The 17,741-nt window shown below is 42.7% G+C and overlaps 2 protein-coding genes across 2 annotated transcripts in view; both read left to right on the top strand.

Moving 5' to 3' along the window:
- Positions 1-17,741, top strand: part of LOC310753812 (inositol polyphosphate 5-phosphatase OCRL-like) — a gene marked incomplete at both ends in the record, with an annotated part of 1,016,056 nt that overhangs the window by 960,182 nt on the left and 38,133 nt on the right.
- Positions 4,120-17,741, top strand: part of LOC310753741 (inositol polyphosphate 5-phosphatase OCRL-like) — a gene marked incomplete at both ends in the record, with an annotated part of 37,858 nt that continues 24,236 nt past the window's right edge. The window contains 2 exons of the mRNA XM_083595085.1: positions 4,120-4,228; positions 7,278-7,426. Of these exons, the coding sequence (XP_083451211.1) occupies positions 4,120-4,228; positions 7,278-7,426 (258 nt within the window). The remainder of the gene's footprint in view (positions 4,229-7,277; positions 7,427-17,741) is intronic.

The following is a 17,741-nucleotide window of genomic DNA, read 5'->3' as shown; positions in this document are numbered from 1 at the left end:
TTAGGCCGAATTGCTGTTATTAAGATGAATGTTTTGCCGAGAATGTTGTTTTTGTTTCAAACATTGCAGATTGTGGATAAAATGGATTGTTTCAAGAGGTGGCAGAAAGACATATCTAGATTTGTCTGGCAGGGCAAAAAGCCCAGAATAAAATTTAAGATATTAACTGATGCAAAAGAAAGAGGGGGGTTTGCCCTGCCGGACTTAAAATTGTATTATGAATCAGCGGCTTTTTGCTGGCTGAAAAACTGGCTGCTTCTTGAAAACACAGACATTTTGGATCTGGAAGGGTTCAATAATAGGTTTGGCTGGCATGCATATATATGGTATGACAAGGTTAAAATTCACCAAGGTTTCAAAAACCATATTGTTAGGAAAGCACTATATAATGTTTGGATTCGGTATAAAGATCTGTTGGAAAATAAAACCCCTAGGTGGCTGTCACCAATGGAAGCTAAGGAAGTGAAAAAACTTAATATGGAATCTAAATGGCCAAAATACTGGGAAATCATAGAACAAGAGGAGGGAAAAATGAAATTGCAGAGTTACGAGAAACTGAAGTCTAAAGTAAGAGACTGGCTTCATTATTATCAGATAAATGAAGTTTTCAAACAGGACAGGAAAATCGGCTTTCAGGTGGAGAGATCAAAATTAGAAACTGAATTGTTGGAACCCAATACTAAGAATTTGTCAAAAATGTATAACTTGCTGTTGAAATGGAATACACAAGATGAGATGGTTAAATCAGCTATGATTAAATGGGCACAAGACATTGGTCATGACATTATGTTTGCTGACTGGGAACAGTTATGGACTACCGGTATAAAATTCACGGCATGTAATGCCTTAAGAGAGAACATTATGAAAATGATGTACAGGTGGTACATGACCCCAGTCAAGCTTGCAAAAATCTATCATACGCCCAATAATAAATGCTGGAAATGTAAGGAAACTGAAGGTACTTTCTATCACCTTTGGTGGACGTGCCCAAGGATCAAGGCCTTCTGGGAAATGATCTATAACGAAATCAAGAAAGTACTTAAGTGTACTTTTCATAAGAAACCAGAGGCCTTCCTCCTGGGCATGGTAGGCCAAATGGTGTCAAGGAAAGATAGGACGTTCTTTATGTATGCTACAACAGCAGCAAGAGTTCTTTTAGCAAAGTATTGGAAGACATAAGAACTACCCACGCTGGAAGAGTGGCAGACGAAGGTGATAGACTATATGGGACTGGCTGAGATGACTGGCAGAATCCGTGACCAAGGGAAAGAGACGGTGGAAGAAGATTGGAAGAAATTTAAAATTTATCTTAAGAACTGTTGTAAAATTAATGAGTGTTAAAATGTTATGGGTAATGTAAAACAGAATTGCAGTGACAAATAATTGGGTAAGAGAAAAAGGATTAAAGAAAGTGAATTATAAGTAATTGAAATTAGGAGTTGCTGGGAAAATTTAAAACAGGGATGCAGAAAAGGGAGGCATGGGGAAGTCGTTGAAACAAGGTTTAAGAAAAAGAGGATATGAAATTATACGTGTTTGTATGTTTGTTTGTTTGTGTACTGTCAGCTGTGTTGTGTTTTGATATATGTTGGAAAATCAATAAAAATTTATAAAATAATAATAATAATAATAATAAATGCTGGAAATGTAATGAAACTGAAGGTACTTTCTACCACCTTTGGTGGACGTGCCCAAGGATCAAGGCCTTCTGGGAAATGATCTATAATGAAATTAAGAAGGTCCTTAAGTGTACCTTTCATAAGAAACCAGAGGCCTTTCTCCTGGGCATGGTAGGCCAATTGGTGTCAAGGAAAGATAGGACGTTCTTTATGTATGCTACAACAGCAGCAAGAGTTCTTTTAGCAAAGTATTGGAAGACACAAGAACTACCCACGCTGGAAGAGTGGCAGACGAAGGTGATAGACTATATGGGACTGGCCGAGATGACTGGCAGAATCCGCGACCAAGGAAAAGAGACGGTGGAAGAAGATTGGAAGAAATTTAAAGTTTATCTTAAGAACTGTTGTAAAATTAATGAGTGCTAAAATGTCATGGGTAATGTAAAACAGAATTGCAGTGACAAATAATTGGGTAAGAGAAAAAGGATTCAAGAAGGTGAATTATAAGTAATTGAAATTAGGGGTTGCTGGAAAAGTTTAAAACAGGGATGCAGAAAAGGGATGTATGGGGAAGTCGTTGAAACAAGGTTTAAGAAAAAGAGGTTATGAAATTATACGTGTCTATATGTTTGTTTGTTTATGTATTGTCAGTTGTATTGTGTCTTAATATATGTTGGAAAATTAATAAAAAATTATATATATATATATAAAAAAAGATAATGCAAGATTTAAACCATTACGTTCCAATAGATGTGGTCAACTATGCATTAAGAACAGGTCAGGGTACGGTGTTTCATGAACTCAATGTGAACTGAACATTCTGGGGTGGTGAGGGAATGTCTTAGTATTAGAATGATTTGTGCAGAACGATTTATGCAGCATGTACAGAGACGAAACTTAGAAGCAAGACTTTCCCAAACATGTTACAGTCATGTGCAGAAACAGAGCTTTCCTACATCTCCTCCTTTCTTTTTTTATTTAAAGGTGAGTGGGACAAAAATACTTCGGGATACGTGGTATGCCAGCGCATACCCGAAATAAGTCTGCCCACCGATGCTGTCAAGTGATTTTAAGGGGAATGGGACAAAAATACTTCGGGATACGTGGTATGCCAGCGCATGCCCGAAATAAGTCCGTCCACATCTCCCCTAATGTTTACTGTTGGTGCTGCCATTTCGCAAAGTAGGCAGCAATGACTTTATTGGGTGGCTGAGGAGGATAAAAACACTGAGACCAAAGGCGTATGAGACCAGGGATGCATTGGATGAAACAACATAGCAAAATTAATATACATACTATGATAATAGCATATTGAAAAAGATTGTGAAGCCAATTCAAATTTGGCAACCAGCCAGTGAGCCACTGGGTGAACGAATGCCAGAGGTCAGAAAGTCCAACGTCCTGTTTGAAGTGATGTATGAGATTTTGCAAATGGGAGATTTGCTTTTGAATAACTTTGGAATTGTCAGTAATTTTGAAACAACACATGTCATCCACTTGTTCACAACCATAATGATGAAGCATCAGCAAATAATCTATCGCGGCACGATTCTGTAAGAGCCCATGCTGGAGTTCACTCTGTTCTTTATTCAAAAGGTGAAGAGCTTGTGAGGTAAAGTTCAGAGCTTTTGCTGCGGAGCAAGCTAAAGAGTTAATATTCCTGCTATTCCGTACAGCCAATCCAGGGACTCCTAAGAGAGAGACAGCTAGAAAAATATATTCAGATCTGCTAGGGAGAGAAACAGAATCATCACAATCATTAGTCAATTCCACAGAGCGGCGATATCGAGACCGGGACAAATGATGCTTTTGGGGTAAAATGATAGACAAGCGGCTTAAGCAGCAAGGTGTGCCATGGCTAATATTTGCTGGAATATAATTGAATGTGTAGCCTGGACACGACCAGAACCAGCCTTCAGGCAGCTCTGTATATTTATATACATAGGAAATATTTACATAATCAGAGCAGTTAAAATTATCCTTGCCCATTTTCACACAGTTGGTTTTTGTGCAATTGATCATACGGGTGCAAGTGATATTAAAAGAGGCCACGTATGGGGTCAACAAATCAATGGCCAGAGATGGGCGTCGGCGAACTTGGTTACCCCAGTTATGGTAACCGGAATAACCAAGGGTGCGGAGAGAATCATTTTGGGGTAAGGATGAATAAAACCAGGTATCATTTTGCAAATCGAGAGGGTCATGGCAAACAGGGATAAGGCAGGAACCAAGGATTTCACCTATTGATACCTGTTGAGTTAGGCAAAAGGAAGAAACATTGAGGGTTTTTGCAAAAGATTCCCACACATTTATAGGTGTGGAATCACCACTATTAGGAGCGGAAGCAGAAAGGGGCAAAAACAAAACACTGAAAATGAGCACTATCATGGAATTTATATTAAGGCAGGAAATGAGACACAGAAGCAAATCTCCATTTCTTTTCTTTCTTTTGACGAAGATGGGGGTATTATCCACCAGGGGCTCTGCATTGTTTAGCAAAATGACCTGGGCGTTTGCAGTTGAAGCAGTTGCCTGTCGGCTTATTGCCAGCTTGGATGGCACCGGCAAGCAAAGACATCGCATGGCTTTGGCTTCCTACATCGGCACAGGTTTGAATCATATCGGCCAGGTCATCGACCAGTCTTCTGCTGGTGTCACTCTTCCACCTGGCCCAGAACAGGAGGCTCCTTCCCAACATGCAGAATGCCTTGCACGTGATCGATGGGCCTGTGCTCACTGTGACATAGGCAGGGCCGGATTTATGTATAGGCTAAGTAGGCTGAAGCCTAGGGCCTCTAGATCTAGGGGGCCTCGCCAGCCTGCCCGCTCCCCAGCGCCACAGACAGTCTTCCCTCTCCCCAAATTGCAAACCCAAGACTTCATGCAGGGCATTTCTCCCGAATTTCAATGACATTTTGCTTCAAAAGGAAAGGTGGACTTGGAGAAGGCAAGCAAAATGCGAGGGAGATAGTGAAAGATACAGGAAATTGAATGCAGATTTCCAAAAAATAGCAAGGAGAGACAAGGGGGCCTTCTTAAACGAGCAATGCAAAGAAATAGAGGAAAACAACAGAATGGGAAGAACCAGAGATCTGTTCAAGAAAACTGGAGCTATGAAAGGAACATTTCATACAAAGAGTACCATAATAAAGGACAAAGGTGGAAAGAACCTAACAGAAGCAGAAGACGTCAAGAAGAGGTGGCAAGAATACACAGAGGAATTATACCAGAAAGATATGGATGTCTCATACACCCCAGGTAGTGTGGTTGCTGACCTTGAGCCTGACATCCTGGAGAGCAAAGTCAAATGGGCCTTAGAAAGCACTGCTAATAACAAGGCCAGTGGAAGTGATGATATTCCAGCTGAACTATTAAATTTTGTTAAAGATGATGCTGTTAAGGTGCTACACTCAATATGCCAGCAAGTTTCGAAAACTCAGCAGTGGCCAGAGGATTGGAGAAGACCAGTCTACCTCCTTTAGAGGAAAAGGCCTTGAGGGGAGGACCTGTTGCCTCCACAATCCTTCCTAAACGTGCATAAGCTGAGAGGCAATTGTCCGACAAATGTGGTGCTGTGGGGAGGCAGGAACATTTTCCTGCAGTTAAGTATTTTCTAAGTTCCTTTCCCAAAACTTCCCCAAACGGTTCTGAAGCCTCTCTAACCTCAGAAGTCTTTTCCTCTCTCCGGAATTCTGGGATTCGAGGATAACTTCATGGAGAAGGAAAGAAACCTGCAGAATCAGCAAATGAGTGCCCGCCGGGAGCCTCCACCCCCACCGCTGCCACCAAGCAGGCTGTAAGTTGCCTTAGAGGTGTACTGTGCCCTCCCGCCTCCTTGCTTTTAAGGACTACTTGAGTTCTGTTCTCATCTCCCTGAGGCGTATCCGTGACAAGGAGAGCATGAGCAAGAAGCAACCCCAATGACCCACACTATGTGCCAGCTCTTTGTGCCTTCCACACATATGCAGTCCGGACAGAGAGAGGGACTCATCAAGCACGTCCTCGCCAAGAGAGAGAAGGAATATGTCAACACCCAGAATTTCAGGTCAGATCATGCAAAAGTGCAAAGACCAGTGGAACCTGTATCAGAGTTGGGGCTGGAAAGCGACATCTACATGACAGCTTTATTGTTGGGTGCCAGGCAAAGTCTGTCCTGTTCACTCAGGCCACATGGGTGGGTAATTGAAAGTATTAGTTGTGGTGGGCAATTTCCCTTGGTGCCACATACTGAACCGTGGCTTCATATTATGAGCAGGATGGCAGCCTCTCCTCCAGGTTTGCACACCTCTCCCCCACCCCAAGCCTATTGGGAAGCTTCCACTTGGATTTTAAATTAACCACAGTTTGGTGTGTCCAGATCCTATGGTGGTTCATTTTACCAGCTTTGTAAACCCACGATTGGAAGTTGGCTTGTTTCAATGAGCCATGGTTCAAATGAAGCGGTTAGTGCAGCTTCAGACATTGTGACAAGATGCAGTTAATCCAAAACTGAAGCAAAACCTTTGGAACTCCTCCTAAAAGCTGTGCTGGAGGACAGGGAGGTGTGACCCCCCCAAACACTTGGTGTGGGTCATCCTTATAATGCTAAGCTTACTACTTCAAACAAAGTTTTTGCTTTGGTTATTTCCTCATACTGTTAGTAGTAAGGTAAAGGTAAAGGGACCCCTGACCATTAGGTCCAGTCATGGCCAACTATGGGGTTGTGGCGCTCACCTCACTTTATTGGCCGAGGGAGCCGGCATGCAGCTTCCGGGTCATGTGGCCAGCATGACTAAGCCACTTATGGCGAACCAGAGCAGCACACGGAAACACCGTTTACCTTCCCACCAGAGCGGCACGTATTGATCTACTTGCACTTGGACGTGCTTTAGAACTGCTAGGTTAGCAGGAGCAGGGACCGAGCAACGGGAGCTCACCCCGTCACGGGGATTCGAACCGCCGGCCGTCTGATCTGCAAGTCCTAGGCTCTGTGGTTTAACCCACAGCGCCACCCGTGTCCCACTGTTAGTAGTACCCAGTGGCCATTTGTTTTTCATGTCTGCTTTTATGATATGTTTATCAGTATGTGGTTAGCAGCTTCAGATGCTACTGTTTTACAGAGGCTGTTTCGCTTGCTCTTTTTACCCCTTTACTAGACAGGCTGTATTTCTGTGCTGTTTTCAGAGTGGGGAATGCCCATTCCTTCATGGCCAGCATGGAAACACAGAAGGCTAGCCATTTAGGAGGTTTGCAAAGAGGACAAGGGTGTTACGGGGTAATCTTCTAGCAAACAAGCTTGGCACAGCAGATCTGAGAGGTGGTTTTCTGCTCCCGGAAAGCCAGCCTGGAAACCAGGTTGCCAGGTGAAGGAAGAATGGAGAGATCAACCAACTCACTTGCCTTCAAAGAATTTCTGGTTGCCTGTGGCTACTAGGATAGTGCTTAGATATCAGGCTGGCTGACACATCTTAAAAAATACAAGGAAAAGGCTTTTTTTCTTTCATTAGCAAAGCTCCTTTGGGGCCCAGAATAGCTAAGCTGAGGAAGAAGTGGCTGGTATTACTTTTTTGTTCTTGGTCTTGATCTTGCCTGCCCTTGTAATCCTACCTGCCACACACTCCTGTTGTCTTTGCATATTTAACCAGCACGTCTGTTCCGATGGGAGTCCTATTCCTGCAGTTCCACATCCTTCTCTTTGGCACTTGGGCATTCGGTTCCAGGAGCTGGACCTGAGCACAGAGGCTTTCTTCTACTTGGACTCGACAAAGGAGCAAGAGTGGCTGACAGCTGTGGAAAAGGCTTTGCGTTCCAAATCCAAGTACAAGAAAGTAAGTCCAACCCCACCCATTTCTTCAGCAGCCAGACAGCTGTCAGGAGCTGGAGTGAGGAGGAGGAGGAGGAGGTCAGCAAGAAAAAACACCTGGTGTCAGTGGTGTTTTATTCAAAAGAAGCCAACATTCTTTATTCAAAGAAACCCAAACCGTGCAGGCCTCCTGATCACAGAAACCTTTCCCAACAGGTCTTGCCCCAGTGAGGTAGTTGTGAAGGCTGAAGGTTGCTACCCTCCCACCACTCTCTGAAGTCTCCTCCTCCCCCTGGTCCTTCCCAAGCAACCTGAGACTCTGACACCTTGCCTGTCTTTGCCCCCTCCTCTTAATTTCTCTGTGTTCTGGGAGACCAGCAGGGAGGGGAGCTGATCGCAGCAGAATGGGGAGACCCCCTGGCTTCTTCAGCAGCCTGCCTGATCTCTGCCTCTTGACCCCCACCTCCAGCCTCCACTTCTGCCTCAGATTCTGGGCTGCTGTTTGCCGCAGAATCTTCCTGCCCTCCTGCCTCTTCAGTTTCCAACACCTCCTCTTGCTCACAGTCTGCTCCCTCTTCTCCCTCTGATGGCTCAGCGTCGTCGTCCCTGTGGGAATGTTCTGGGGTGCAGGAGAGGATATATTGTGGGATTATATCCTAATCCAACTTGTGCTAACAAGTTCCCAAAATATCAGCAGTTTATAGACATTCCCCTTTAAGTTCGCAACGGTAACGCTTGCACAGGTTCGCTAGAACCTCTATAATAATTACTCTGGTAATTTCCCCTTTTGTTCCCTCTTAAAATACAAGACACAACACATTCTTTATAAAAGTATAAAAGAGTTTACTCACGTTCTGTTCACAATATGATCCCAGAAGGCAGACAGCTTAAAAAGGTAAAATACACTCAGAATCTATCTTGCAGTAAGATAGTCCCGTCCTCTCTTGGCTGAGAGCCAAGAGGGCATCCTTGGATGTTTCCTCATCGAAGGAAGATGGCAGAGAGAGAGAGAGTGGCTGCCTGCCCTGTGCTTTTACCATTACCTGCACAGGTGAGGCCACACCCACCTCTGGTCACATGCGGAGGAAGTCCGTCCCAGGAAGTTTAGCCTCTTGCTAGACAGACATCCCTCCCCATGTTCTAACATGTACACTCTAGGAATTTTGTCATTGATTGCTCCTTCTCAGGCAATACAACATATACAAAACATAAACAACTTTATTCAACCACCCAGAGTCCCAGCTTGACACGTAGATTCTGCAAACTCTCTCTTGGTAGGGGTTTCGTCAGGATGTCAGCAGTCATCTCTTGGGTGCTGCAGTAGGATAGTTCCACAAGTCCATCCTGGATCATCTGGCGTATGTAGTGGTATTTAACCCCAATGTGTTTTGTTCTGGCCAGGAACTTCTCACTCTGCGTCAGCTTCAGGCAACTTTGATTGTCCTCCAGCAAGCTGACAGGCCCTTTTCTCACCAACCCAAAGTCCTTTATGAGTTGATCAAGCCAGGCTATCTCTCTGCAGGCTTCTGTTGCTGCAACGTATTCTGCTTCTGTAGTCATTGTTGTCTGGCAGCTGCTTCGAATCCTGCTGATTCTTCAGGAAGTCAGTAGCCATCGGTGTAGCAACTGGATGTGCGTCTTGCGTCTGCATGTGCTCAATTAGCTCGTGGATCTTCTGTCTTTGGCTGAGAAGAAATGAGCTGTCCTCTTCTCTTTCCACCTGGATCCCGAGGTAGTACTGGACATCTCCTAGCTCCTTGACCTCCACCTCTTTGCTAAGGTGTTTTACTATCTGTGTATAGTCTTTCTCACTTGCTGTGGCAATAATCAGGTCATCAACAAAAGCTAAGATATATGAGAATTGTCCATTATTTGACTTACTGTACAAGCACTTGCCAGCGTCGCCTTGCTTGTACCCAAGTTGCGTCAGCATTTTATGCAACTTCTGGTTCCAGGCTCTAGCAGCCTGTTTAAGTCCATAAAGTCCTTTCTGGAGTTTGCACACTAAATGTGCCTCATGTGGTTTTACAAAACCTTTGGGCTGTTTCATATAAATTTCCTCAGAAATCTGCCCATGTAGAAAAGCGGTAGCAATGTCAATGTGTTTCACCCTCATTTTCTTGGAGGCTGCAATGCTCAAAAGCATTCTTGCGCTGCTGTACCTCACGGTTGGTGCAAAAACTTCATTATAGTCTTCACCAAAACGCTGTGAAAATCCCTGTGCTACAAGTCTAGCTTTGTAGCGCTGCACTTCTCCTTCTGACCCCTTCTTAACCTTGAAAACCCATTTACTGCCAATGGCCTTCTTACCGGAGGCAGCTCAGTGAGTGTCCAGGTCTTGTTCTGATGCAGTGCATCCATCTCCTCCTGCGCGGCCTTCCTCCAGAGACTGGCTTCTGCAGCTGGCATCTCCTGTATCTCTTCCCAAGTGTATCTCCTGTATCTCTTCTTTGCCGACCCTGCAAAGTAGGACAGCCGTAATGGTAGGACACCTCTGTTGGTTCTGGACGAGCGCCTGACCTCTGGTTCTGCGACCGCATCAGCTTCCTCATCCTCCTCCAACGCAGGCATGTCCCCATCTGAGTCCTCCTCTTGCTTTTTATATCGGTCCTGGAGGTTCTGCTGAATATGATTAGAAGGGACCAGTTGGTTAAAGGTATACAGGTCAGAGCCAAACAGTACAAACTGAGAGCATTTGCAGATGACTTAGTATTGACATTACAGGAGCCAGAATCTAGTATTAAAAGGGTTTTAGAACCAATTCAAGAATTTGGTCAAGTGGCAGGATTTAAACTGAACAAGTTAAAAACTAAGGTTTTAGAGAAAAATTTAACACCGATTGAAAGAGAGAGGTTTCAGAATGAGACAGGCTTGACTGTGGTTAAGAAAGTGAAATACCTGGGGATTAATATGACAGCTAAAAATGGGAACTTATTTAAAGATAATTATGAAAAATGTTGGGCGGAAGTGAAAAAAGACTTAGAAATTTGGTCGAACTTGAAGCTTTCACTGTTGGGTCGTATTGCTGTGATAAAAATGAATGTATTGCCTAGAATGCTGTTTTTGTTTTAAACATTGCAAATTGTGGACAAGATGGACTGTTTCAAGAAGTGGCAGAGAGATATTTCTAGATTTGTCTGGCAGGGCAAGAAGCCCAGAATAAAATTTAAGATATTAACTGATGCAAAGGAAAGGGGTGGATTTGCCCTGCCAGACTTTAAACTTTACTATGAATCAGCAGCCTTTTGCTGGTTGAAAGAATGGCTGCTTCTGGAAAACACAGACATTTTGGACTTAGAAGGTTTTAACAATGTATTTGGATGCATGCATATCTGTGGTATGACAAGGTCAAAGCGCATAAAGTATTTAAAAACCATATTGTCAGGAAAGCATTGTTTAATGTTTGGATAAGATATAAGGACTTATTGGAAAATAAAACCCCAAGGTGGCTGTCACCAATGGAAGCAAAAGCCCAGAAAAAGCTCAATATGGAGGCCAAATGGCCGAAATATTGGGAAATTTTGGAACAAGAGGGAGATAGACTGAAACTGCAGAGTTTTGAGAAACTAAAAAACAAAGTGCGAGATTGGCTTCATTATTATCAGATAATGGAGGCATATAATTTGGACAAGAAAATTGGCTTCCAGGTGGAAAAATCAAAATTAGAAACAGAACTGTTAGAACCCAAAACTAAGATTTTGTCAAAGATGTATAACTTGCTGTTGAAATGGAATACTCAGGATGAAACGGTGAAATCTGCTATGATTAAATGGGCACAAGATGTTGGACATAACATTATGTTTGCTGACTGGGAACAGTTATGGACCACCAGTATGAAGTTTACGGCATGCAATGCCTTAAGAGAGATTATTATGAAGATGATATACAGGTGGTACATGACCCCAGTCAAGTTTGCAAAAATCTATCATTTGCCCGATAATAAATGTTGGAAATGTAAAGAAACTGAAGGTACATTCTTTCACCTTTGGTGGACATGCCCAAGGATTAAGGTTTTCTGGGAAATGATCTATAATGAAATGAAAAAGGTATTTAAATATACCTTCCTGAAGAAACCAGAGGCCTTCCTTCTGGGCATTGTCGGCCAATTGGTGCCAAAGAAGGACAGAACTTTTTTTATGTACGCTACAACAGCAGCAAAGACTCTCCTCCCTGAAAGAGAGGGGAGTGGTTGTGGGCGGGAGCCCGAGCACCGCCCAGCAGGGGGCGTTGCCCCCTGCCTCCAGCTCACCTGGCTGGCACTCACGCCCCCCCGATGGCCACCCAACCAGGTGCCGTGGAGGGGGCGTGTTCAGCAGCCTTTTGCTGCAGTGCCAGCCTCTCCCTGGCCTCATTCCTCATCAGCGTCCCTTCGCAAGTCATCAGCTAGGAGAGTCATCACAGAGAAGAGCCATGAGGTTTGGAGTCGGGGGAGGGGTCTGGTTCCTTGCATGCCTTTTAACTTTAAGAGGCTTGCGTGCGCTCATTGCTTTACTGCTTTTAAAAACCCAGGCATCCAGGTTGGCCTTGCTGTGTCCTCTTTTCCGTGTAAAAACCTACATTTAACCTTCTATTTCCCCCCACTCCTGGTGCTTTTAATTTTTGGCCAGGATGCTTGTATGTTTTCCCCTCTATTGCCCTTGCCTGTCCACCTGCATGGCTGGTCTGGGTGACTGAGAGGGTTTGCCTTACATTTAATTTGTTGGCCAGGGTGCTTATGTGTTTTTCCCCCTCCATTGTCCTTGAGAGCCTGTATGGGACAGTTAAATATTTCTGCATTGCTGGGGTTGGACTAGATGATCCCCAGGGCTCCTCTCCAATTTTAAGTCGTGCGTGTGTGTGTGCTTGCAGCGTGTGTTTGTGCCTGCCGTTTATTGATTATTACTCTTCTAGTGTGGGTTTAATTTACCCTGCCACCCCTTCCATTGGTACCACTTAAATCGGGAGCCCACTGTAAAATTTAAAGGCTGCTGGGGCTTGGAATACATTGTGCACTTAAACCTCACCCCTCTTGGTTTCTCTAAGCCACCCCCCCCCCCCGCTTGATGTTTGGGGGTAGAAATAAGGCAGGGCTTGGGGTGGACAATTCAGGGTTTATGATCAGGAAACCATTCCTCAGCACTGCACGTTTAGAACCTTTGAAGGTGTGCCTTTGCCTGGTTCTTGTCATTGGCTGCATTTGGCAGTACAGGCTCCCTAAAGAAAACTGCTTTTAAAGTTCCAAGTTTTATTACGGCAAAAGCCAGTGACACTAAACACCACAAGAACTGCTTTTAAACAACAACAACAAAAAAGGTTTTGGCTTATAATACCTTACTAAAAGTCCAGGTTAACTCACGGTTTATATTTCAAACTTTTCCTTGCCCCGCATCGTCATTTTACTCCCTCCACCCCCTCCTCCCTCCAAACTCCCCCACACACACTTTCCTTCTCCTCCCTCCACCCCTCCTCCCTCCCTCCACCCCCCACCCTTTCAGGAAAGAGATACATCACATTAACCTAAAAAAAAAAAAAATGATAAAAAAAAAGAAAAAAAGAAAAGAAAAAAGGTTACCAGACAGGTTTTTCAACTGCTGGGCAGGCTTGATTGCTTGGCATTGTCTTTTAAGCACCTGGAAGTTCAGCAGCTCTAGTTGCATTGTCAGTTTAACTAACCAGCAGTTTGACCAATTGCAGTCTTTTGTCTATTTAAGCACCTTTATTTCCATCAACTGGTCTTGAGCCGACCTTGTGGGCAAAAAATTTACTTTCTTTGTTTGGCAAAGTTTCCTTTGTTTGGTGTAAGTTTAAGAGCAACCTCACCCCTCCTTTTCAGAGGGCCGCTGGTGTGGGCCTGGAATCTTATTGATTTCCTTTTCTCTTAAGTTGGCTGCAGCTTCTGAGCATCTCCTTGTAAGCAGTTATTTTCAATTCTGTTTGATTCTTGGCAATGCTTTGCGCCTAGATTTGCCTATCATTTAAAAGGGGCAACTTTTTATTGTAGGCAATTATCTTCTAATTCTGTTTGACTGCAGTTGGGGTTCCTTTGTGTATGGGATTGTTCCTTGGAGCCAGGTGCTAATATGTAGCTGAGCGCTGGTGCTTGAACTCTTGCTGGGTTGTGATTTAATAAATATAAAATATACAAGCGGTGCAGTTAAGTGACGTATAGCTTGTTCATTTTGTCAGCTTTCACTGTTGGGTCGTATTGCTGTGATAAAAATGAATGTATTGCCTAGAATGCTGTTTTTGTTTTAAACATTGCAAATTGTGGACAAGATGGACTGTTTCAAGAAGTGGCAGAGAGATATTTCTAGATTTGTCTGGCAGGGCAAGAAGCCCAGAATAAAATTTAAGATATTAACTGATGCAAAGGAAAGGGGTGGATTTGCCCTGCCAGACTTTAAACTTTACTATGAATCAGCAGCCTTTTGCTGGTTGAAAGAATGGCTGCTTCTGGAAAACACAGACATTTTGGACTTAGAAGGTTTTAACAATGTATTTGGATGCATGCATATCTGTGGTATGACAAGGTCAAAGCGCATAAAGTATTTAAAAACCATATTGTCAGGAAAGCATTGTTTAATGTTTGGATAAGATATAAGGACTTATTGGAAAATAAAACCCCAAGGTGGCTGTCACCAATGGAAGCAAAAGCCCAGAAAAAGCTCAATATGGAGGCCAAATGGCCGAAATATTGGGAAATTTTGGAACAAGAGGGAGATAGACTGAAACTGCAGAGTTTTGAGAAACTAAAAAACAAAGTGCGAGATTGGCTTCATTATTATCAGATAATGGAGGCATATAATTTGGACAAGAAAATTGGCTTCCAGGTGGAAAAATCAAAATTAGAAACAGAACTGTTAGAACCCAAAACTAAGATTTTGTCAAAGATGTATAACTTGCTGTTGAAATGGAATACTCAGGATGAAACGGTGAAATCTGCTATGATTAAATGGGCACAAGATGTTGGACATAACATTATGTTTGCTGACTGGGAACAGTTATGGACCACCAGTATGAAGTTTACGGCATGCAATGCCTTAAGAGAGATTATTATGAAGATGATATACAGGTGGTACATGACCCCAGTCAAGTTTGCAAAAATCTATCATTTGCCCGATAATAAATGTTGGAAATGTAAAGAAACTGAAGGTACATTCTTTCACCTTTGGTGGACATGCCCAAGGATTAAGGTTTTCTGGGAAATGATCTATAATGAAATGAAAAAGGTATTTAAATATACCTTCCTGAAGAAACCAGAGGCCTTCCTTCTGGGCATTGTCGGCCAATTGGTGCCAAAGAAGGACAGAACTTTTTTTATGTACGCTACAACAGCAGCAAGAATACTCATTGCAAAGTATTGGAAGACACAAGATCTACCCACTTTGGAAGAATGGCAGACGAAGGTGATGGACTATATGGGATTGGCAGAAATGACTGGCAGAATCCGAGACCAGGGAGAAGAGTCGGTGGAAGAAGATTGGAAGAAATTCAAAGACTATCTACAGAAATATTGTAAAATTAATGAATGTTAGAATGATGTTGGATAGAAATTAAGTCATTTCCAGCTGTAATGCTTTAAGAGAATATGAAAAAAGGGTTATAAATAGGTAAAAATCTAATGGTAGGGATTTGCTGAACCAACAATTTGAAGTGGAATACAAAAAAGGGAGGTATGAGGAGGTCCGGGAAACAAGCTAAAGGAAAATAAGCAATGGAAAATCTGTGTGTTTTTAACTATTTTTATTTTGTATTTTTGTTATTTTTTTCATTTTTATTGTAATACTTTAAAAAATCTTAATAAATATCTTATATAAAAAAAAAGAGTCCTCCTCTTCGTCTCTGGTGCCGCCAGGGTTCTGGTCCTCTGCGTCTTCTGGTGCGTCACCTGTAGGGGGCGCTGTAACACTCGAAGGCAGATTATTACTTTGTGGGGTCTCAAAAGGGAAATATACAAACTCTTGAGTACTTTCTGGGAAGTCCACAACAGTGTTCTTAGTGTCTACTTTTCCATATTCATCAAAATAAACCGCATGGTATGCATTTGTCTTACCAGTTTGTAAGTCCATAATTCTGTATCCTTTGCCTCCAGAGGCATATCCCACAAGGATACCTGCTTTTGCCCTGGAGTCAAGCTTGTGTCTGTGTTCCTTGGGCACGTGGAAGTAACACGGACTTCCAAACACACGTATGTGCGACAGATTGGGAGCTTTCCCATGCCAAAGTTCAAATGGTGTGCGCTCTGCTCCTTTTGTTGGCAGTCTATTCTGCAAATAGACCGACGTGTACACTCCTTCGGCCCACAGCTTCTGTGGCAAACATGCATCCTTTAGCGTGCACCTTGTCATATCCATAATGGACCTAAACTTTCTCTCAGCTATGGCATTCTGCTGTGGTGTGTAAGGAATTGTGGTTACGTGTGCAATTCCTTCCTTGGCCAGGAGAGCCTGCATTTCATTTGAGCAGTACTCACCTCCATTGTCGCTCATTAACACAGCTGGAGCTCTCTGGAATTTATTCTTGACCATGGCAATGTACTCCTGGAGCTTGTCCACTGTCTCACTCTTCTCTTTGAGGAAATATACAACACAAAATCTTGAAAAGTCATCCAGAAATATTAAAATATATCTATTCTTTCCCAGTGAGGGAACATTCATGGGTCCACATATGTCAGTGTGCACTATGTCAAGCACTTTGTTGCTTCTTTGTTCTGCACAACGTGGAAATGAAGGTTTTACAGCCTTCTCAGTAATACAGTTTACGCACTTTACTGGAGCTTTGTTGCTCTGCTTTACCTGCAAACCTCTTACAAGTTCTCTTTTCTGTAGATCCAGAATGACGTTGGTGTCTCTATGTCCAGGCCTTCTGTGCCATAGGTCCAGATCTGCTTCATTCTTCTGGCTGGAATGTGCCACTTTTGCAGACTGGTTCTCTGAAAGATCAAGCTCATATACACCATTTATTAGCTTTGCTTGAGCAACCACTTTGCCATTTTTAGTCACCTTGCATTCTCCATTTCCAAATGTGATCTGGAAACCTTTCTTGTCCAAAGTGGACACGCTGATTAAATTGCAGCTCAGCTCTGGAACATACAAAACTCTAGAAATTGTGTTCTCAATGCATTCATTGTTTATATTGCATTTCAGACTCATGGAACCTGCACCTTTTGCTTTAACAAAGTTGCCATCTGCAATCTCAATTTCAAATCCTTCATCATTTATCTCATTTATCTCATTAAAATAGTCCTTCTTATATGAAAAGTGAGAACTGGCACCTGAATCTAAAATCCATTTATTACGTTTATTTTCACGATTCTGGACAGCTAAATTCTTTTCTTGCAGTAGCCATGTGCATTCACATTCCCCCTTCTTTTCCCCTTTTGGCTGAAAGCGGTAGGGTTTCTTTGCTTTAGGAGCTTTGCAATTCTTTGCAATGTGTCCTTCTTTGTTACAATTGAAACAAATCACTTTCTTAGGCATCTCTTTTGACTTTGTAAATTGCCTAGATGCATAACTGCTGTCCATGCTTCTAGCATTTCTCACTGGAGATTCAGCTCTATCTCTGCATTCTTCTTTTAAATAACCAATCAAGTCTTTAAAAGTCAGACCTTGACTATGGTCCATCAAACTTACAAATGCGCTAAAGCGTGGTCCAAGTGATGATAACAAAAATGCTATCTTTGTATCTTCATCAAAAGCTTTGGAAGTCAGATCAATTCTTTGAATAATCTCAGTAAACTTGTTGATGTGCTCTGTGAATTCCTCTTTTGAATTCATCCTCACTCTGGTTAATTTACACACCAAGTTTCTGAAGCAGTTTATGCTAGATTCTCCATACACGCGCTCAATATCTCTTAAGAATTGAGATGCATCATCTGTACTATTTATTAATGATAGCTGCTCATCACGAAGTCCACTCAAAATTATGTGTCTAGCTTCGCTTTTCATGCGTTTCCAAGCACTTATCTTGGCTAAATCTCCCTCAGTTGTCCCTGTAGGCTGAGGCTTTAAAGCTTCCAAAATGTGCTTATAATCTAAACATGCTATCAAGCGCTGCTTCCAGTGCATGAAATTGTGTTCATTCAGCACAGGCATTCCTAGCTTTGCATCACTATCAAAAGCTGCTCTAGCCATCTTAAAATCCAAAATTTGAAAATTCTTCAAAATTTCAAAATTTCTCAAAATTTTAAAATAAAAATCTCAAAAATCTCGAAATACAAAACAGTTCTTCACTGCTTGGGTCACTGTGAACTCTGAGAGAGGGGGGGGGGTTTGCTTAATCCCCACTGCACAATGGAACAAAGGACCATGTACTTTGCAGGAAGTTAACTCAGAAAAATACTACAGTGGTGCCTCGCAAGA

Source organism: Podarcis filfolensis (genome assembly GCF_964270895.1).
Source record: "Podarcis filfolensis genome assembly, chromosome: W".
In the NCBI taxonomy this organism is placed as follows: Eukaryota; Metazoa; Chordata; class Lepidosauria; order Squamata; family Lacertidae; genus Podarcis; species Podarcis filfolensis.
This window is presented reverse-complemented; position numbering and strand designations above follow the sequence as displayed.